Here is a 21,388-nt window from a genome sequence, read left to right on the forward strand (position 1 = left end):
AAGAGCTATATTATTTAAAATAGGTATATCTTAAGTTATATCTATAATAAGAGTTATATTATTTAAAATAAGTATATCCTAAGCTATATTTATAGTAGAAGTTATATTATTTAGAATAGGTATATCCTAAGCTATATTTATAGTAAAAGTTATATTATTTAGAATAAGTATATCTTAAGCTATCTCTATAATAGGAGTTATATTATTTAGAATAGGTATATCTTAAGTTATATCTATAATAAAAGTTATATTATTTAGAATAGGTATATCTTAAGTTATATTTATAGTAGAGGCTATATTATCTATAAGTATATCCTAAGTTATATCTATAGTAGAAGCTATATTATCTATAGGTGTATTAATAGTGTCCTTAACCTAGGGCTTTTTAGTATAAGTTTTACTATAGAAGTTAGTATTATTATTATTAATTATAAGTTTATTATTAACTATATTATCCTTTTAATTTTTAATATAAATAATAATAGTATTACTAAGTATATTATACTTAATTAAGTTAATAGGCGCTAAGGGAGTTATAATATTAAAAGATACTCTTATAGTAGTATAGTAGTAGTCCTAGCTACTATAATAACGTTTATTATAGGTATAGGAGTAGTAAATAAACTTATCCTTTCTAATTACTTTCTAGTAACTATATAATATATACCTAAAGTTAAAGTATTTATTATAAAAGTCTAGACACTCTACTAGGGTAATTAAGGCTTTATTTTAATAGTATAGGGAGATTAGGTTACTAAGTAACTTACTTTACTCTAGGTTAGCTATATTATTAATATAAATAGTGTAATAATAGGTATAAGTAGAAGTTATATTAATATAGTAAGGCTTATTAAGGAAACTAATTTTTAACTTATAAGGGAAATTAATAATAATAATTTTAGCTTTATAGCTAGGTAAATTATCTATAGTATAGACCTATAGAGTACCTTCTAGGATATAGTTATATGGAATTTTATTTATAAGGTACTTTATCTTTATAGCTTATATAGTATAGCTAGTAATAATAAGGATTTTACTATACTTTATCTTATTATATCTAGTAGAGATAGATAGGCGCTAAAGAGTAATACCTAATTTAATATAGAAATATATAGTAGTAAAGCTTATATAAGATATAGCTACTTATATTTTAAATATATCTTAAAGATTAATAAATAAACTATAATAATAGATATTTAGGGAGTATTTCCTAAAGTAAGATATAATATTATATTACTCTATTATTAGGTTTTAATTTTCTTAGGTAACTATTATTTTACCTTAATAAAAATAATAAGATAATTATATAATAATATTACTAGAGGAGTAATAGTTAGTATATATATAATAATTAATTATATTATTTTCTTTAGTATACTAAAAGAGGCTAACTTCTTACTAAGTACTAAAATAATCTTATTATAAAGTCTTTACTAACTTATTACCTATAGTAAGAGTATAAAATACTTAATATTTACTTAATATTATAGAATAAAGCCAAGTGCGCCGGTTTAGCCCACCGAATCTGGCGACAAACGTCGCCGCCCTTGGTGGGAAAGACCAGTGGGGCGGCTGCCATTTGTGGTGGGTGTGACTCACACCCCTCCTGCGCCGTTACGTGCACACCCTGCCTACCTGCTCTCTTCACATAAAAGTAGCTTGCCTGGCCCGGACCTGTCCAACGATACACCACGTTCAACAGTCCTTCGTTTTCCTCCTCCGGTCATGGCAATCCACCGCGACATTGCAGAGGCCCTTCAGAAGGCCGCGAAGCGCCGCCACCGAGACACTGCGCTGCGCAAGGAAGCACAGAAGAATGCGCTCCTGGCCGAAGACTACCATACCCTGCAGCAGCAGTTGAACAGCACCCAGTTCATCCAGCCGCTCGATGCAGCTACGACCAAGTCGAATATTTACTACATTAAAAAGAGATTCATAAGGTGAGGAACTAGATGGAGTATCATTATTGCATCAGGCTCGATACTAACGGCGCCAGGTTCTGCCAGGCAAACAAGCACGCGCACTGGCGGACGTCTCTGCAGCCGCGGTACAGTGACAAAGGATTCATCATGACCTTCCTTCACTGGATCTGTGAAACATACCTTCAGAAAAGACGCAAAAAGTCCAAGAAAAAGACTGTGAACCAATACTGGCGTGACTTTAAAATGCTTTATCGCCGCTGCAACAAGGGCCAGGTGGTCAACCCAAATCATTGCGAGGAGATCAGAAAGGTATATGACCCAGAACCCGACCGTACATTCCGGCATAGACTAACATTGCCTAGTATATCAATACCGAACTCAAGGAAAAGTTTGATCTAGACGATCAGCCTGGAGCTAAGCCTGTCCTGAGCGTAGACGACCTTCTTCTGGGCCTCACGCATCATTGGTCGCGCGACCGTAGCGTGTTCCCTACCGAGGACGATCGCCTTGATCTGCCAACCATTATGCTTTTCCAGGCATATACAGCATGCCGACCTGCAGAACTCGTCGATGGGACAAAATGCAGAGCGGCTAGCGACCCCATGCTGGATGACTGTGACCGCGAGGATGCCGGTGGTAGTGAGCGGGCTGCGGATGATAAGTTAGCGCGAGGTTGCAAGCAGCAACCCCGCAACCCGAGCCCCCCCAACCGCAGCATGAAGCAAAAGCGGAAGTCGACCATCAAATCAGGCTACGAGTCTGAGTCTGATACTGATTCCGATCTTGACGATCCTATTTTCGATGGTGTTGACGAAACCGATGACGGAGAAAGCGACGGCGACGGCGACGAAGACGACAGCGACGAAGACGACACAACCGACACTGAGTACAGCGATGTTGCCAACGAAGACGTTGAGATGCTTCCGCCCGAACCAGACCCCTACCAGCCGACTGCTACAATGGAACAAGACGAAGACAAAGATATCATCCGCCTACATAAAGCATTATGTTATGAAGATATCGTCCTCTGGATCGTCAGGGACCCAAACAAGGGAGGAAGAGACGTGCTAGCTATGGAGGTGTTCTTTCGCCACCATAAAGGCGTAGATAATAAGCCTAAACCGTATGTATTTCGCTTTACGCTTTGTTACGAGCCGGATCGCTGATCAAACACACAGGACAATTTTTTTATTCCGTGAGAACCCGCTGCCCATTCTCTGCCCGATCAGCCATATCTTGGCACGAGCCATCCGTGACGATGCAGTTGATGTCGGCGGCTTCTCTCACGCGGCGCCCTTTTTTTCTACCAAGATTGGGAGGGCTGCCACCAAGGTAAACTGGAAGACGTCGATGCTAAAAACTCCCATTTTTCGACGATCGGTACGAACCACGGCAGGGGCTTGGGAGAAGTCTACAACGGACCCTATGAAATACTCCGCCTACGCGTTCTACCTTGACAGAATCGGATCGGATTTGGGCTCTGAGGATAAATGGACGTCGTACTGTATGCGCCGCGGCAATGCGAATGCCCTTCTAAAGGTCGCACCGAATCCTGTCGTGGACCAGGTCATGCGGCACGACCCGATGACTGGGTGCTTGGCCAACGCTTACCTCAACCGGCGAGTCGGGTTCAACACGCAAGATGCGTATCTTGAAAGAGACCCATCCGCGGATGGGCTGACCAAGGCATTCTCACATATGAGCATTCGATGTAATCCTGAAGTTCCCCGCGAAATCCCTAAAGCAGAGCTAGCCAAGCTTCCGCCTGACCCAGAGGTAGTGGAGCTGACGAGGGAGGTGAAGCAAACAGCGATCAGACTTCGGCAGCAATATGGATTCATCAAGTCGGCACCAGTAGATGAAAAGGTCAAGTACCAGAGACGCCGCTGCGATTTGCGAAATGCGGAAAAGACTTTTAAGGAAGATATGACAAAAGAATACCAGGAGGCCTATCGTCGACGGATGCACAACGAAGAGCTAGAGAGGCAACTGAGTGGAACGGCCGTTGAAGAAAAGGCTGAGCCCTCTGTTGAGCACCAACTCCCCGAGAGAACCTACTTGCAGCCCATTCTTTGTGATTTCAGCACGGACATGGGTTTTGAAGAGATGACAGGCCGCAAAATTCGTGCCATAGATGGAATGGTTCGTCTCGCCCGCTGCCGCGAGGTGCGTCGGCCACAGCCGGTCTCTCCTTGTGATGCAAGCAGAGAATCGTCTCCTGAGGTGGCTGAGTCCAAGTTGCTCATCAAGCCCGAACCATTCGAAGACATTCCTCTCCTGCTGGGCAAAACGCAATGTATCTACTGCGTGGGGGATAAGCGACTGACTTATGCGGCTCGGACGAGAAGGTTTAATCGTGTTTCTCACATGATGGACCATGTCGAAAATGTTCATCTTCGGCACGAAAAAGGCAATGCGAAGTTTGTGTGCCGCCACCCCGGATGCCAGCATCTTGGTGACTTCCTGACCAGCTTGGACCACTTCAAAAACCATGTCCAGACAGTTCATGGTGTGAAACTACGCGCGTGAAAGTCGTAGAAGCCTATTGCATATGCATAGACATGGTTCTCTGTTTTCATTTAGGCTTTCCATGTGTGAAAGCTTCATAGAACATATAATCAGGGCAATGTCGCAGCAGCTTTCTCAGACGCTTTGTCTTCTGTTCAATAGTTAGACAAGTTTTGCTACTTCAAGTAAGCGGTTTTCGTCGCGCAAATCACGACTCGTAACGAATCCATCATGGCAATCACTTTTGTGATAAAATTCTACCTTTGACAGGTGGTGAGGAAAACACACCCAATTGAATATATATATATTTAGTTACTCCAAGATTTCCTACAGCCATTTCTCAAAACGCATGTGCGGCTGTGACAATGGCATGAACCCGAATGAATTGCAATAGGGTGACCTCCCAACCACTCAATGCCGATGCAGGTCAGGCTCCCGCCTGGCATAAAGAAGCAGATTGCGTTATGTACTGGCAAGCTACTGCAGACATTGTCTCTTCTCCTGTCTCGTAATTTACGTTTCAGCCTCTCGAGCAATGATGGCCTGGTAGGGTTGAAGCAGTTCGACTGTTAGAGGAGAAGCCATCGTTACAGTAATCTCCTTGGCCTCCACCCTTAGTGTTACTTGGATAAAAATGATTTTATTCGTGTCCTTGTCCCGTGATAATGTGACCCTTTTCGGCGGAAAATGCAAGTTTCAGACCCCTCGGACCGCGTTGGTTCGAGATCAAGAACAAACGATCACTACCATCTCTAACTGAGTTATGACCCACCGTGGTCCCTCTGAGTGTCTTCTGGACCATCCTACCATCCGCTTCGCTCGTGAGTCGGAGCCATTGCGCGGGCCATTCGCCCAGCAGAGGCAGCGCTGGCCACAGGAGCACTGTGAATCCAATAAGGGCGGTCAAGAGAGCTATCCCCTGCAGGACCATGCCCATTAGGGTCATCCCCGTGCCTTTGTCGATTTTGATGCCTCCCGCTACGGCTTCCGCTTCGCTCGAGGAAAAGCCCGCGCAGGCAGCCGGTACCGTCTCGGCAGAGATACCAATGTCGAGATTGATGAACGCGGTGCTGTTGAGCGTAAGTTCCAGTGTTGCAAGGACAATGGAGAACACTTGGTTGACGAAAAAAGGACTCGACGGGCTCACGAATGCTATCACGAAGCTAGATGAAATGCGAGAGCCGCCCGACGAATTCCACGAGGCAACGTCGAAACTTTCCCGCACGCAGCCAAGGTCCTGCGGTTCCTGGAGATAGTAGTGCTGGTAGATAGAATAGTTACTGCAGTCGGGTGTGCTCCAAGAAGTATATCCACGGCAGAGGTCGGTTGGAGCCAGGGCCCCGCCGCACCGCACGCCTAAACAAGGCTCCCGTTTTTTTTCTTAATTAGCAAAAGAGGGACATTCGTTCCGCCTTTGTCTGTACATGAAAACAATGTAAGGCAGTAGCACATACGTAACGGTTTTTACGGTACCTAAATATGACCATAGTTGTTTTGCTAATTCCTTAGCGATCGTGTTGCAGTGCTACAAGAATTGGAGAAGGAAAAGAGATGAAGTACTCGATCACAGACGAAGGGTAGGTAGCACGCGATGTCAGATTAATAAAGCACACAATTCATCAAGCCAGCATGCTCATGATTTTAGACAGCCCCTGTAGATCCCCTTCCACTGTGCCCGCGATTTCCTTATCAACCCAACCCAGGGTGTAGCTTCCACCAAAGTCAATAACCCACGCATTGTCGTCCATATCGATCAAAACATTTTCTGCCTTGACGTCACCCCAGATGATGTTTTGATCATGAAGCAACTGTACAGTCCCGCGGATCTGGGCTGCCCAGTGTCTTCTAAGTTCAATGGCGCTTTGCTCCGCTCTTGCTTTTGACAAAACGCCTTTATTTTCAATCCAAGAAAACAGCATGCCTGCTAATCCGTTCCCATCACGAACAACACCATAGAGGCGGCAAATGAACGCTTGCGGTGGTGGCGGTATGTGCGCCAGAGCAAGTCGTTTGAGCGTGCGAAGTTCCGTCCGCGCATGCTCAGGTCCGAATGAGAGAGCAAAGCGCTTAAAGAAGCACTCGACGTGGCCGCCATTACCATCAGGAACTACCACTCTCCGTGGGGGTCTGATAGCTTCAAGAACCATGTCCGAACCGTGCATGGTGTGAAGCTTCGTGAGTAAAGCCATGGATATCAAAGAATAAAGCATCATTTTCGCTTAGTTCTGCGCTAATAATATAATTTCGTCTCACTATGTACAAGCTTTCTTATCTACATTTCGTAGCTACTGTAAAACTTCTCCGTCCTCATTTAGTGTATTTTTAAGCATTTAGGCGTGATGAACCACTCTTCACTGACCTCATACTGTTTGCATACTTTCGTGACTAGTCTCGTGGAACTTCAAATCAAAAGTTTGGCCGCAAAAACGGCTACCCTCTTCACAGAGTCAAAAGCTATCTCGGCATTTATGTCATCCAGATCAGGCTGTTAAGAGCTTAGCACATCGAAGGACCAGTCAAAGCAGTCGCCGAAGGACATTTGATACAGGTGTCTCACGCAGGATAACCCATCTTTGGAGCCAAAAGCAGCTCCGCGAGCTCGAAAGGGGTGTCAGTGTCCCGATTGTCAGAGTTCATTCCAGGCCAGCTCAGCTCAGCTCAGCTCAGCCCAGCTCAGCCCAGCTCAGTCCGGCTCAGTCCAGCTCAGCCCAGCTCAGTCCGGCTCAGTCCGGCTCAGTCCGGCTCAGCCCAGCTCAGTCCGGCTCAACCCAGCCCAGTCTAGCTCAGTCCAGATCAGTCCAGATCAGTCGAGCTCCAGCCCCGTTCGGCACTGTCTTTTCTGGTCCGTTTATTCAGCTCCGTTCAGTCATCTCCGTCCAGTGCAGTTCATCGTAGCCAGACTTATATCCTCCGGAAAACAAAGAGTAACACAATATCTATTGTTTTAATTGAGATTTTCTTTTGAGTTATAAAGTCTTACATTTCTTCTTTTATCTATAAATAATGCCCGTCTCTGCTTGGACGTGTGTTTAGCATGCGCAGATCTGTCGCGACGCGCTTAGTTATCCAGCTTGTCGGGACTATCACGCAAGGCAAACTGTGACAGGTTGTTGTCTGCATAATTCATTTATTCCTGAAATCAATTACCAATCTCATGCTATCTTGTGTCTGCAAAATCTGCTGGTCTATGTATCACTACTGGTGGGTATATTCTGTCCTTTACTTTAATTAGCCTCGCATTCACAAGTGAATAAGGAGCTGCCTCAACTCACGAAGGCTTTAGGAGATGGTGGAAACTCTTGGTCTTCCGTGGAGCAATACACCCAATGCCTGTTTTTCCAGCGTACCAGGACATACATGTCTGCTTCATGAAGCTGGCTTACTTTATTGGATCGTTTCATCAATCGCGACATTGCTCTGACAAAGTTGTCTCTCCTTCTATCTCTTTTTGGGACTGAGGGTGAAGGCGCCTCGTCCATGTTCGCCATGTTCAAAACCGTCATAGTTAGCTTTTTGAGTGGCAACTGTATTTGGTGGTGATGCAATTCTACAATTTCGACTGCTGCTGTGCTTGCCAGCAAGATCTGATGGCATTGTAGCTTCCCGCTTTTCTGGTCCTGTACAGTACAGTCAGTACATTCTGTATTATATTATACCGATAGTTGGTTCATCTATTCATTGTTCAAAAAGAGACACAGTGCCAATTGCTGAGCTTTTACAACCAAAAATGACGCAAAAATGTATCTTTATTAATGGAACCACGTCCATGATGAGCGGAAAAGCACTTTCTGGAGTCCGAATTCAGAATCCATCACAATGCCAGCAGAGAAGATTGCCAAATCCTCGCGACGGCATATGAGCGAAATTGCAAGCATGGAAGCCGTCTTTCGGCGTCTACGTGGAATGGAAGTTTGGAAGCGGTGCAACAAGTCGCGTCTGGAGCCAGAACGGGACCTCAGGCTCATGTAGCGCCTGAACAGTCCGCGGGTAGCGAGAGATCGGTTTGCTCGCAGCTAGGCCTCGAACGCCGTGTTGCCAAGCCTCTACTGGCTTCTTACAGTGCCGCACATCCGCTGGCGTACGTAAACTATCACTGCTTGGTTCTATTCATGTCATGAGCAGCGATTTTCCGCTGCACACCAACCTACAGCAGCAGCGCCCGCTGCTCATATGACTTGAGGAGCAGCTTCTGGCCATCCATCCAATCATTGCTTTCATGCTACTGTACCGTAGGAATGAGCAGCGATTTTACTGCTTCCTAGGCCAGCTGTTTACTAGCGCTTACCCCCAGGGGCGTTCGGGAGCAAGAAGCTGCAGGGTTCCACACCTTGCTTGAGCAGTAGCTTTCTGCTGCTAATCAACATACGCCGCGTATGAACTGAGCTGAAGAGCAGTTTTGTACTCCCATTCTCTTGCTCGATCTTGAGATATGTCGTATAAAATAGGCCGTTTTTGGCTGCGGGTGCAAACACAAGAGAAAATTCCCGAGATCCCGAAAGAACCCCGGCTTGGGTTTCCCTGCGAATGCTGGACATCTAGCCCGAGTGTTGATGGAGGAAGCTTTTACTTCCGGCCATGAGCCGCAAGGGTGGGGGGGCGCGTCTGCCACGAGGCCCGTCTATCAAGATTGCCATCCCCTCCAGACATCACACTCTGGCCATCGTCCTCTTTCATTTCTCATTCTTCTCGGCCTTCATTCCGACTTCAGCATGACCTTCGACACCGCGAAAAATGTAACCATTACTTTATCAACAAAATCGACATGAAGGAAGCCCTGGCAAAACATAGTATGAGACCCACCGGCCATGAATCTGGCGCATAGATAGACTGGCAAACTATTCAAGATTCCGTTACTATGCTTTCAATATGACAAGTGTTCCTTCATAGTGGCTCAACCTGCAGCAGGAAGCCAAGATGATTCACATAAACCCACAATTAGATACAGTAAAAACCGAAATGGGTGTCGCGGGTGAGCACCTACACAACAAATTTAGTGGAGAGCAGCCAAAAATAGCTTGTACCTGCTAAGTACCTTCTTGTCTGCTCTTAGCAGCACTTGAGGCTAGTTGCCGCTTAATTGTCTACTAAATAACTTCACTCAAGTCATCGTCACGCACAGTACTGAGGCTCTGAAAGGCACGAAAAGACGTCCTTCTCTGTACATGTGCAGCCTGAATCAGCTGTCTCAGAGCACTTTCCCTATTTGTTAGTAGGCGCCTTGGCTAGTCAGGCACCATTATGCATCTCAGCCCAAAAGTACCCATATTTGGTGGCATTTGCCCCACTATTTGGTGGGAATTACCCCCGGATTTGGTGGCAATCTTGCAGGCGTTCCTAGATCTCTGGGTCGATCGTCTGAGCGTCCACACAATTAAAACCATACTTTCAGCTCAATTTTAATTTTCTTTTTTTAATTTTCTACTTCTTGGACAAAATCATTGCATATGCATGGCGATATGGGTAGGAGACGATGAATTGGCCACGGAAACCCATGGAAATCGATGGAAACTAGCGTAGAGGCCACGGTGTCCACATTGGCGCTCGCTGGGTCGGTCGCTGGTTGGGTCGGTCGCACTGCGCCAACTTGATGCTGCGCTTTCTTGCCTCAGAGCTGCTGCCGGTAATTGCTGTGTGAGACCAGATGGATATGGAAGATTTTGATTTTGATAATTTTGACGATGATTATGACCTTCGAACTCCTGGAAGGGACACAAGTCCTAGTGTAAATACCTCCGCCGAAGACCCCGACCGAGCTGACACTGCAACGCCTACGAGACGACTCCCACTGCTGCGACTGAATGACTGGGAGGCCGACAGGCAATATGATAAGAATAACCCTATCTGTATCCATTACGATTTCGTATGGAAAGTGTTCCTCCGGGAAAACATAAGACGACGGCCGATTACCGGAAACGGTCAGCCTGATGATCTTGTCCTTGCTCCGAGTGATTTCTGGAAAGAAATATTCCAAGCACAGCTTGATAATACCATAGCAAGTGACGAGAGGCTTCCAGGGCGAGAGTATACGTGTGACGAGACCATAGTCACTATATCGATCGAGAATACACGCGGCCGTGGCTTGAAAGACAAGGTGTCCGGCCACAACATTAAATGGGACGTTATTGACCAGCACCTCGAAAGCCTTGCTATACTGTTCAGGCAGGTAGGAAGATAACTTTATCCCTAGAATTTGTGTACAAAGAAGTTACCGATCAGTCTGCCACGAGCGCAAAATCTGGGAAGAAGAAAAGAAAAACCCAGAGCGAGGTCCAGAGGGAGAGGATGGCCGCTGAATCAGGCCTGTGGAATCGCGTTTACAAACGCAATCGTTGTAGAGCCAAATACTGCAAAAAGGGGCCTCATTGTCTGGTAGATCACCAGGGGAATCACCGCAAGCTGCATTACAAAGATCTCAAGGCTATCAATGACCATTACAAGGATAGCATGAAAGAGGGCGAAACGTTTGCTGACGTTGATATCACCGGTCCGATCCCCTCGCACATCTTTGAACAGGTCTTGAGTAGATCTGATGATTCTGAGGGTGATCCTGCCGAGGAGCTCAACAAGTACTTCACTTTTCTTCTGACTGAAGTGCAAAGTGATAGGAGCAGAGCAGAATTAGAGGCTGGAATGAAGTTTGCCAGAGCGCAGTGCTTCGAGCTGAACTCTATGGAGGAGCATCCTCAGATGGTTGTCACTGCAATGGTGAGGGGGAATGTTAAGTGCGGCAGTGCTTTACACATGGTTGGGAACATAAAGAGATACAGGAACGCGGCAAGCATCATGCGACGGAGAAGTTAGCCGCGGGGTTAATTTTGTCAATTTTGTCAATTTCTTTTCCTATGTAATTAAGCCCATAATATGCTGTTCGTCGGCAGGACCCGCGTACGGCGTTTGCCGAGTTTGATAAAGCATGACATTTTATTCCGGGTGTGTGATAGGAATTCCAGCATGATGAAACAGTTGCTTAGCCAAGTCCTCGTCATCTCCAACCACCTCGACACACCACTCCAGAAAAAACTTGAAATCGTACTCCGCAACCTCCGGGTTCTCTTTGTACGCTTTCTTAATGAATGTCTTGAGATTGGAAAAAATTTCCTCGCACGGGTTGAAGTCCGGAGAATATGGCGATAGCTCAACATATAGTACACCCGCCTCGTCGCACATTTGCTGGATTTTCGGTGAACGATGGACAGAGGCATTGTCCCTGATTATGACCGAGTTTCTTCCAGGAAATGGTTCGCAGAAATGTAGAAGCTCGGATATAAAATCTTCGATTACAAATTTGTCAGTCGAGCCTTGGTAAACGCGATACATGAGGATGCCGTCCTGCGTGACGGCTGGTAGTATCTGCCATTGCCCCCCGCGCTTTAATTTATTATACTTGATGGGTGTTTTCCCCTTCGGCGCCCGCCCTGAGTGTCGGAGACAGCCAAGCGTATTAGTGCAAGCCGTATCAAAGTAAACGATCTGAAATGACTGGACGTCAAGTTTTGCAAGTCTGTATAGATAATAATCTCGAAGATCTTCATCTCGCTGTTGGGCAATGCGACGCATTTTCTTTCGTGGCCAGTCCTTCAAAGCTCGGACGACCGAACTTGGCGAAACTTTGACATCGAATTTGTCCAGCAACATCTGTTCCATCTCTTCTATATGTAACTCGGGATCGTTGGTCAGTTGGTCACATAAGTATTTCTTCATTTCGGGCGTTATTCGGCTGCGCCGCCCTGCGCGGATTTTTTGTTGAGGCATTTCGCTTCTAGGGAGTTTACGAAGTCGTTCGAGACGCTGGACGGTTCGGGCGCTGCATAGGTTCGCAGAGACAATATCTTGGGTCGAGAAACCTCTTTTTAGCATAGAAAAAATCTGGTCTCGAGTTTCTTCACTTAATGGCGGCGCCATGGTCAGTTTTGAAAGGCTGTTTTTGACGTGATTGATGATGAAAGGCACAAACTGGGTGACCCAGTGGAAACAGGCAACTTCTAGCGGTTATTCTTAGTGACTGTTACAGAGGTAGGCTGGAGGTACGTCCAAGGTACCTAGAAGGTCAACAGCCAAAAATAGCGGACGTCCCTCCCCATCTTGCTACTAAAACTAACTAAAGGCACCCGCGACACCCATTTCGGTTTTTACTGTACCGAAGTGACACACATCTCATTTTTACGTATGTACTGATCGATTAAGGCTCTTTTTAAGCCTCACTAATGATGCAGCTGCCAGGGTGGTGTCTAGAGGTTCAGAGTAGCGACGAATGTGTGGGTAGTTTGTGTAAGGCCATTTTGCCCAGAGCCCTATTGGCTGGAAGCCACCGGGCGTAATAAACAATGAATGAATGTATGCAGTGAATAATTGAGTCTTCGCGATCAGAAACAGCCCAAAACCTGAGCGCATTTGGTGGATGAAGCTTTGACTGAGTCACGCCCATAGTGAGTAGAGGAGCCCTTTTCGGCCTCCGCCAGGACAGTGCAACGACTGACGTTCAGGGTGCGAAGCCTGCCCGAACAATAATGAGCTCCACGCGTGAGTCAGCACTCTACAGCAATACAATGCTAGGGAAAAACAAACGCCAATCACAAGAGACGCTACTACCATGATATTCAGGCGGTTGTGTGATACAATGTATAAACTATAGACGACCTCTTGACAATTTTCTCCTTCGTATCTCATGTCATAACACATATTCAAACCATATTCATCACTCATGCCTTGAGAGGAATGACCACGGCCAGAATAATAATGAGAATAATCACCACACCGATCAGGATGGTGATTCTGGTATTCTTCCACCACATCTTGCGCCTGATGCCCCTGCTTGACATATGGAAAGCCTGGGCACTGCTGTTCAGCCCGGCTGTCTTGTCCATTAGGCCGTGAATTTCATCGCCACGTATCCCTAAGCTCTTGATATTCTTGGTTGCGATGGCTTTGACGTCGTCAAGCCCCTGGTGCACGTTGACAATCGCGTGAGTCTGGCTGCCACTCGTAGAGCTATACTCGACCATGAGCGTCTTGAGCGTGCCGTTGAACGAGCCGGCGCCGTGGCTCGGCATGTCGGCAAAGTCGTTGCCTGTCGCGGGAAAGGCGGCAAAGAAGCGCCGGCGCACCTCAAGCAGGTGTCAAAGGGCACCTGGCGCCCGAGCGCCGCGTCGGCCTCGACGAGAAACGTCAGGCCACCGGCAGATGGGTGATTTGGGTGGTCCGAGGCCGATTCGGCCATGTAGTAGATTTGGTTGCTGCCGTGCGTGTACGTGAGCCTTTCCGGCTTGGTGTGGTTAATCTTGGGGAGGTTGAGCGACGCGAGAGACGACGCCTGCGAAGCGGCCGAGGTTGTGCTTGTGCATTCTGAGAGGATGTTGGATTGGTGGGCAACGCAGGAGCTGTAGAGAGTAAATCCAGTGTTAGCTTCTTTTTTCCTCGGAGTGGTGGGAGAAGTTCGAGAGCAGCTGGGTGGGTAGGCGGAACAAAAGCCAGGGTCCATACTAGAGCAGCGGCGTCGTTGGCGTCGATGAAGAGGCCATGGCTGACGGGTGTATTGAGACTGCGCGCCGTCAAAGTGTTTCGAAAAATGGCGATAACGCCCTGTATACGTGCGCTAAAGTCGATCGATGAGTAGAAAGCCTTGAAACGGGGCAAAAATAGTGTTCATTGACGGATATGGGAAAAAAAGCCAGATGTTGGGGGAGCGTTGCGACGCAAATGACGCAGACAACTGTACTTAGTGACGGGGACATTGGAAATCTCGCCCTTGAAATACCTGTGAGAGGTATATTCCTGTACCGGTACTGTACATATATGTACAGTACAGTATAGTAGGATTTGCACATTAATACTAGCATTGCTAGTGAACCCTCACTACCTCAACAGCCACAAAGCGCGGTCAGTAGAACTTGATAGTGGTGCTAACCAGACATAGCACAAAGTTGACGTCGACTGGAAAGCTTTATATCTACCCTCAGGTCGTACGTACTGTACCTTATGTAGGATTGATCCGACATTTATCTCTCTCAGTTTATGACATGCAGTTGGCCTCTTTCATCGGACTCATTGCCACTTTGACTGCGAGTGCAATTGCCGAAGACTTGATCTTTCGTGGAAAGGGCTTCGGCACCTATTACTATGATGTCCGGCAACACCAAACGTGTGGCACTGATTTCAGCTTTCAGAATCAGGGAGGCGTTATGTGCAACTGGAACTCGGTCTTGTCGCTCAATGACATCAATACGAACAACCTTGTGGCTATGAACAATCTCCTGCTGAAGACTCAAGCGGGCCGCACTACATATTGTGGCAAAAGGGTCATTGTCACGGTCAACGGCGTGACCTCCAGCACGCCCTTTTTCATTGGCGATGGCTGTGAGCGCTGTGCCCGCGGCTCGGATTCTGTGTGGAACCCAGGCGCTGCGGCCGGATTGGACTTTTCTTTCACGGCTCTTGACACCTTGTCGCCATTGGCCTGCTCAAATGGGCACATTGATATTAGCTTCGACATAGTGAATGAAACTTTGTACCATTTTGATGTTTAAAACGGGTTCTATAGACGATCTTAGCATACTGGGCATACACCAGTCATTCTTTCATGACAACTCCAGGGCTAGCAGAAATCACGTCTAAAACCACGCTTTTAGGTAGTATAAAGAGTTGATCTTGATTATCTTATATTTTTTCAAATCTTCCAAGTGTTGTGTTCAAATTAGTCGACGGAGAGATGAGTCAGAACTGTTCAATCGGCGAGTAAACCACTTTTCAGACGCTCAATGTTCTACCACGCGTAGACTTACTTACCAGCATCATCGCCGGTAGTACGTCTTTTTCTTTTGCTTATCCTCTCTGTCTTATCTTTCATCTCTTTTCCTCTTGCTATTGCTCTCCCTTCCTCCCTTGATCTTGCTCTCGATCTCGTCTGTTTCATTCTGTTCATCCTCTCGCGTCCATCTATGCCAGCAGCAGTCTTCCACATTACTAAAAGCATCAGGCACACCAGTAACATGCCCCACGGGATAATGGGAGTCGAAAAGTGCTCTTCAAGTTGATCCAGCGCATGGACAGCAGAAAGTTGCCGCTCATGCCAAATGTGGAACCACATCTGTGGCGTACATTGAGGTGGTGCGCAAAGCAAGAAGCAAATGACAGATGGCCGCTCGTCATTTTTGCCTCCCCAACTCCTCTTCAAATTTGTCCTGTGGGTGTTTCCCGCGACCTCCACCCCGGGCTCTAAGGGGCATTGAGACCTTCACAGTCTGCATTGGCCTGGATACCTGCGAGAGTTCAGAAGTCACGATGACTTCCACGGCCAGTCCCAAGCGTTGGTCTACTATCTCTGCTTCTGCCAATGCAGAAGCCGAGTATAGAACTGTTTATGACGACCCAAGTACAGCCCACGAGTCAGTATACATTTGTACACCGATCATTGAGCAAACTGAAAAAAGCAATAGTTGCGATGGCGGCATATCTTGCTTATGCCAAAAGCTGGCATCCCAACCCTATGGTCATCCATGGATTGTGAGCCGCGCAGGGTATCGCAAATTCCTCACACAGCACCTTCATTCATACCTTCGAAACCCAGATTTTTTTGATATGTATACATTCAACGATCATTATGGCTATGGCCAGCTTGAGATGATGCAAAATCTCTTACTTGATTTCGCCGACGCCGACCCTCTGTGGAGGGAACAGTGGGCTATCGTGGAAGGGGCAGTTTTATGGCTGCTGGATGTAGAGTCGACTCCTATGCTGCAGTACGTATTCCACGTCCTGAAAGAAAAGAAACTGACGAGCCGAGGATTGGCACCGGCCATGATCTGGTAGACATTTTCGATCTCATCGGACGGATGTTCGTGGCTATGGTGGCGCGTTTGGAACGCGAAAACTTGCTCAGCGAAATTCCCTCGCTTGGAGCTGTCATGAGCATGTTTGTCGGACTTTTCACCCGCTTACGCAAATTTGACATTGTCGAAAAAACAAGAAAGATAACCGGTGCTTCTGACTACGATGCACGCCGCCTTGCTAGCTATGTGCTTGCCTACTCGAAGCAATACAACATCACACTTACGAGTTATGTAGATTCGGAGGCATATCAGGAAGATTGGGGAGAAATCAAGTTACCTACACCTACAATGAACAAGAATGATCCGTGGGGTTTTTTCGGCGCGGTCAGGAGATACCACAAAAGGCACTCCAAAGGAATGGCCTTTCATTATTGTGGTTTCGTCGGGATTGGTGGAGATGCTCTAGATATCACGACCTGGAAAAGCGATGAACGCTTAGCGAAGAGCCTGTCGAAGAAAGATCCGCTTGAAAAAGAAGATATCGATGCCATCAAGCAAGGTTTGGTTTTGCATTGTACGTGGCTTTGATAGAATGACAGAACTGCAGTCACTAGAGGCCTGACCCTTTTGCTATTCTCGTATATAACCCTCCATCATGCTTTGCAACTGCCCTATTCCCAAATATTCAGCAGCTTCAGAGTATGGCGACATAGGACTTTTGGCCAAAGGAACTTTTTTCTGCGCCCTTCAGGTCATCTTGGCGATAGGACTCGGCTGTTTCACAGGTCTTCACATGTCTGATCGCTACGTATGTACAAGTGAAGGCACATTGCTGGCGCTGCAGTGCGGGTGTCGCACGTTGCTCAGAGCCTAGTCCTGGGCAGCCCAACAATGGTAGTGAAGCGTATTGAGAGTACATAATTGGCTTTCTATGTCTTTGAAGTGGCCAGCACTTCCCGCTAATACCGGTAGGCCATGCCCTTTAATATGTAACGCGCGGAGTGTAAAACGCCTTTTTTTGCCCCAAGAAAGTGAGTCAAGGTCTATCCACTGGTTTAAATTAATATACTTGCGCGCATATAGACGTTTGTTCTCTTCTGCATCCTCATCCTTCGCATTTAGATGACATATACTGTTCTGGTGCTCAGCCATGCCCGCAGGTCTTCTCGCGCTAGCCAGACGAGTATGCATTGATCGCTGCCCATATCTTGTCAATCGTTCTCTTGATTGGCCTGAGATCTCTGATGTGCGTTCTCAGCTCCTGATATTGTTAGAGCGCAAGTCCATGTCGGAGCTTTGTTCACTTTTAGCAAAGAACTCCAACGACTGCTATTTCATCTACGGCAGAACCCCCAAGTATCAGAAGGATAGAAAAAGCCATTATCAATATTTATCTCAGCCATATTGCTCAGCTATATTGCAAGGCGGTGGACCCTGCTTAGACCCCGAGGAGCTTGTTCAGTATGCACGCAAAAGAAAGCGGCTTGATCATGACAAAGATCTGGCCTGCATTCTCAAAACGGTCCCAGAAGTTCGTTTAGTCCCGGGAAAGTGGCAAGATCGTTGTGCCGTGTTGAAATGGGGGGTAATGCTGGCTGCATGGCGAAAGCAGAGGGCAAGGGTCTCTTCTACAAATTGTGTCAATTATCTTCTCAAAGATACGGAGCATCCCCCTCCGGCTTGTTGTATAGATCTACCGCCGGCGTACGAGGCAAGGGAAATTGCACCGGAATAACAAGTTAGTCAGAATTTGAACGGTACGTCCACTATGCTCAAAAGACTTAAGGCTACTACTGCGCAGTGCCAAGCTAACGTATCTGGTCACAGTCGAGGGCGGCTGTGGACTCCTCGAAAGCTACCTCCTACTCTCTCGTTGGGCTTGACGCGGTTGACTGACTAGTGATGGTAACTTACGCGTGGGAAGCGCGCGCGGCGTAACATCCCCCACGGGACAATGAGAGTCGAAAAGTGCTCTTCAAGTTGATCCAGCAACGGGGGCATAGACAGCAGAAGTTAGCGCTCATACCAAGTGTGGAACCATATCTGTGGCGCACATGGAGGTAGTGTTAAAGAGTCAGCAAAGGGATGTGGTAGACAAGAGCCAGAAAAGGCGTACACCGGGGTAGTGGTCCAGGGCCAGAAACGGCTGCACGTCGAATAACTGCTTTGTGAAGATGCTCTGCCCTAGCAGAAAGTCGTTGTTCAAGAGGATCCAAGAGCTCGTGCATGGACAGTAGAAAGCCGCCACTCATGCTAAGAGTGACACCAGGCAATATCATTTATGGCGTACACCGGTTTGGTAAGAAAAGGCCAGAAAAGGCGTACACCAGGGCGTAAAGGGCTAGAAATGGCTGCCCGTCGAATAACTGCTTTGTTAGGATGCTCTGCCCCACCAGGAAACAATAAGAGCAGAAAGCCGCTGTTCAAGAGGATCCCAAGCGCGAGCGCATCAACAGCAGAAAGCTGTAGTGGTCGTTTCCAGTTCGTACCGCTGATTAATAGGCACGCGGGCCTGCAAATTAGCGCGCCCATTTTTACTTGTCACAGCGCATGGCTAATTGGAAGACAGGGTATGACCTAAAGCTGGTTTTGCGTATTAATACAACCATATTATTTAACAACTATTATCATTCCTGTGGTGATGTCGAGTCGCCTCAATGGTAAACTTTTTTCTCTGTCTAGCTAGGGGGTATGGACAGCTAGGGGTAAGTCAGTCACAGAACGTCTTATTCGAGGAAACCGCCAAGAACCATTGTGCTGAACTCGACGTTGACCTCAAACTAACAAGTGCGTGTACCCATCTCGTCTTATCTCGGCACATCCTCCTTCAATCTGCTTCATATCAATTGGCCTCGAAATGTCCTCTTTTTGCGAAAGCTGAAATCCAATGCCTTTCGAATTGCCTCTCATGACAGGCAGAGCGCGTGATCTCTTCGAACGGCTTGATCTCTCTGGTAGCACGAACTGCAATCCTCCACACGGCCCGAGATCTTTTCTTTGATTTGTAACTCTCCCACTGCAGACATACATTCGCCACTTCATATGGCAAAGAAACCCGCGCCAGGTTTAGCATCCCGGTCACGCGGGAGTAATCTAGCCAAAAGTTCTTCCGAGGTCCCGGAACGCCATGTGCCTCGTCAAAATTGGTTGAGTAGCGAAGTTCGCCGCTAAAAATCCCAACCGGCCACGAATTTCGCACTGAAAAACTTATCTGTGTAGCGACTATTGCCCAGCATGGCGGCTTTTACGAGCCAATAGTCACCCGTAATGTGTTCCAAGACGAAGGTGTGCCTGAATGTGGCCTCCTCTCGCGGCCCAACGAGAACAGTCTTGTTGGTGTCTAGATCATGCGACACTGTGAAGACGACATCGCCCCAGCCTTCGTCACTGTAGTGCCCAACCAGCTGGCCGGCGTGCGGCGTCTCAGGCCGGTCCGGGAAGAGCAAGTTGATAGCCTTTCTTATCGCATGGGGTCCTTCCCCGGCGTGAACGTGTCCAAGCCTATTGTACAGATTGCACAGAACGTCTCAGCACACCAGGCACACCCCGCTTCGTGCTGTTATAGTTAAACTCATCCCCCTTCCGTTTCCTTCCCGCCTTAGAAAGTTGAGACAATCGCTTGTGTTTAGGTGGTGGTAGGACGGTTGCCTGATCGAAATCGATCACCATCACGCGGCATCGCTCAGCGTTCCAGAGCAGGTTGGGCTCACGTTCGTCTTGGTGGTTCACGCCATTCTCATAGATCGTTTGTATGGATCGCTGCACCTCCCATTCCAGATTTGACAGCGTCGTATCCATCGCCACCCCAGCCCATGACATCAACATTATATGGATCACGTACGCACCGCCAGGCAAGAGGTAGCCAGGACGGAACGAGACCATGCCCAGGTGCACAGGCACCACGTCGCCCTGAAGCTTTTCAAGTCGCTGATAGATACTGCACTCGTGCTCCAGGCGCGTCGGACGTGCGGACACGGTGCCCTTGCCGACAAAAGTGTAGCCGAAGCGTGCCAGTTCTAACTTGAACAGCACTCCACTAGAACCATATTTGCGCCGGCCGATGAGGGCATCACAGCTCCCGTACGGGTCCTGACGCAGCTGCTCGCTCATGAGTTTAGTCAACTCCTGAGCGTCGATCGGGTGGCGTGTGTTGCCGCCAACACCGTGATAGAGCACATTAGGGCACCGGCTGTCTAGTTTACGACCCAGCTTGAGGCCAAGAAGGCAGGCTTGTGTGCAGTATTGTTTCGTGGGCGCCGGAGCAGAGCCCCCGGTGCCTTTGTCTTTGCTCTTCCTACTGGAGTCCTTCTCTCCCTTGTTGACGCTGGCTCCTGCTCCGCGCTGGCGTTGATAGCCCTCTGCTCCGCCTTCTTCGTCCTCATCGCGCGACTCGAGAGGCGCCGTAGAATCCTTGCACGATGACTTCGATCGCAAAGGGTATTTTCGAGCCACCGGGGATTCATCACAAGCAAAAGTTTTATCTGTGCCGCGCGAGGGCATAGATGAAGATGAATCTGTGTCATCTGACTCCTGCGGTGTAACCGGGTCCGTGTAAGCTTCCCTTTTCCATTTTTTCAGAATGCCCTCGGCCTGGTCCATTGCGTCCTTGAGCGGACGGCCCGTAAGCGCCTGAGAGCGAAGGCTCAACAGACAAAAGCTAGCAAGCTGAGCAACCGCAGTCTGAGACACTTGTTCGACATGAAGCTCAGCTGTTGGTCGAATCACCATTTTGTCTGGCACGCAGAGGTGCCAGCGCAAAACAAGTGGCTCTGCTCGGTCGTAATAAAGAAGCACCAAAGATTTTCCAGCGGCGACATAGCCATACCCGACCCCATACCACAACATATAATTGAAGACTTGTATCAGTGCCATGGTAATCCGCGCGGCTTCTCGCTCTTTCGTTCGAAGCGTCGAGTCTGTTTTGTACTGGTCGGTTTGCGCCCACTCGTAGACATCCATGAACAGCGTCTCCCTTTCAAGAGCGGCCTCGAGATCCTCCACGGCAAACTTGTGCGCAGCCTTGTAATCATACATGAAAGCTGGGCTCTCGTTTTCGTCTATGCCTGTTCGGATGCCACCTCCGTCAGGTTGCTGCTTTCCCCTCCCCGTTTTTGTTTCAGCTCCAATATCTTCGTTAAGATCCTTAAAGTTGCGAATGCCATTTATAAACGTGAGATCTGTGATTTGGTACTT

The 21,388-nt window shown here is 47.7% G+C and overlaps 8 protein-coding genes across 8 annotated transcripts in view; 4 read left to right on the forward strand and 4 right to left on the reverse strand.

Annotated features, from left to right (window-relative positions):
* Positions 1–1,725: 1,725 nt before the first annotated feature.
* Positions 1,726–5,686, forward strand: BBA_09600 (FluG domain-containing protein; the record flags this gene model as incomplete). Its single annotated transcript, XM_008604697.1, has 6 exons — positions 1,726–1,940; positions 1,997–2,231; positions 2,285–3,045; positions 3,101–4,088; positions 5,371–5,509; positions 5,562–5,686. 6 exons carry the CDS (start codon positions 1,726–1,728, stop codon positions 5,684–5,686), a joined length of 2,463 nt encoding a protein of 820 aa, XP_008602919.1.
* Positions 5,687–6,049: 363 nt separating this feature from the next.
* BBA_09601 (protein kinase subdomain-containing protein) lies at positions 6,050–6,592 on the reverse strand (the record flags this gene model as incomplete). Its single annotated transcript, XM_008604698.1, has 1 exon — positions 6,050–6,592. One exon carries the CDS (start codon positions 6,590–6,592, stop codon positions 6,050–6,052), a length of 543 nt encoding a protein of 180 aa, XP_008602920.1.
* Positions 6,593–10,071: 3,479 nt separating this feature from the next.
* Positions 10,072–11,347, forward strand: BBA_09602 (uncharacterized protein; the record flags this gene model as incomplete). Its single annotated transcript, XM_008604699.1, has 3 exons — positions 10,072–10,593; positions 10,647–11,135; positions 11,309–11,347. The coding sequence occupies 3 exons, from the start codon at positions 10,072–10,074 to the stop codon at positions 11,345–11,347; spliced, it is 1,050 nt and encodes a 349-aa protein (XP_008602921.1).
* A 4-nt stretch (positions 11,348–11,351) lies between these two features.
* On the reverse strand, positions 11,352–12,131 carry BBA_09603 (transposase-like protein; the record flags this gene model as incomplete). Its single annotated transcript, XM_008604700.1, has 1 exon — positions 11,352–12,131. The coding sequence occupies one exon, from the start codon at positions 12,129–12,131 to the stop codon at positions 11,352–11,354; it is 780 nt and encodes a 259-aa protein (XP_008602922.1).
* Positions 12,132–13,129: 998 nt separating this feature from the next.
* Positions 13,130–13,948, reverse strand: BBA_09604 (synaptobrevin-like protein; the record flags this gene model as incomplete). Its single annotated transcript, XM_008604701.1, has 3 exons — positions 13,130–13,534; positions 13,558–13,807; positions 13,911–13,948. The coding sequence occupies 3 exons, from the start codon at positions 13,946–13,948 to the stop codon at positions 13,130–13,132; spliced, it is 693 nt and encodes a 230-aa protein (XP_008602923.1).
* A 498-nt stretch (positions 13,949–14,446) lies between these two features.
* On the forward strand, positions 14,447–14,953 carry BBA_09605 (chitinase-like protein; the record flags this gene model as incomplete). Its single annotated transcript, XM_008604702.1, has 1 exon — positions 14,447–14,953. The coding sequence occupies one exon, from the start codon at positions 14,447–14,449 to the stop codon at positions 14,951–14,953; it is 507 nt and encodes a 168-aa protein (XP_008602924.1).
* A 754-nt stretch (positions 14,954–15,707) lies between these two features.
* Positions 15,708–17,317, forward strand: BBA_09606 (uncharacterized protein; the record flags this gene model as incomplete). Its single annotated transcript, XM_008604703.1, has 5 exons — positions 15,708–15,811; positions 15,863–16,165; positions 16,210–16,769; positions 16,888–17,003; positions 17,279–17,317. The coding sequence occupies 5 exons, from the start codon at positions 15,708–15,710 to the stop codon at positions 17,315–17,317; spliced, it is 1,122 nt and encodes a 373-aa protein (XP_008602925.1).
* Positions 17,318–19,362: 2,045 nt separating this feature from the next.
* The window catches only part of BBA_09607 (metalloprotease-like protein), a gene marked incomplete at both ends in the record, with an annotated part of 2,621 nt that continues 595 nt past the window's right edge, over positions 19,363–21,388 (reverse strand). Inside the window, 2 exons of the mRNA XM_008604704.1 lie at positions 19,363–19,696; positions 19,809–21,372. Coding sequence (XP_008602926.1) covers positions 19,363–19,696; positions 19,809–21,372 — 1,898 coding nt within the window. The remainder of the gene's footprint in view (positions 19,697–19,808; positions 21,373–21,388) is intronic.

The sequence above is a fragment of the Beauveria bassiana genome (genome assembly GCF_000280675.1).
Source record: "Beauveria bassiana ARSEF 2860 unplaced genomic scaffold BBA_S00059, whole genome shotgun sequence".
Lineage (NCBI taxonomy): Eukaryota > Fungi > Ascomycota > Sordariomycetes > Hypocreales > Cordycipitaceae > Beauveria > Beauveria bassiana.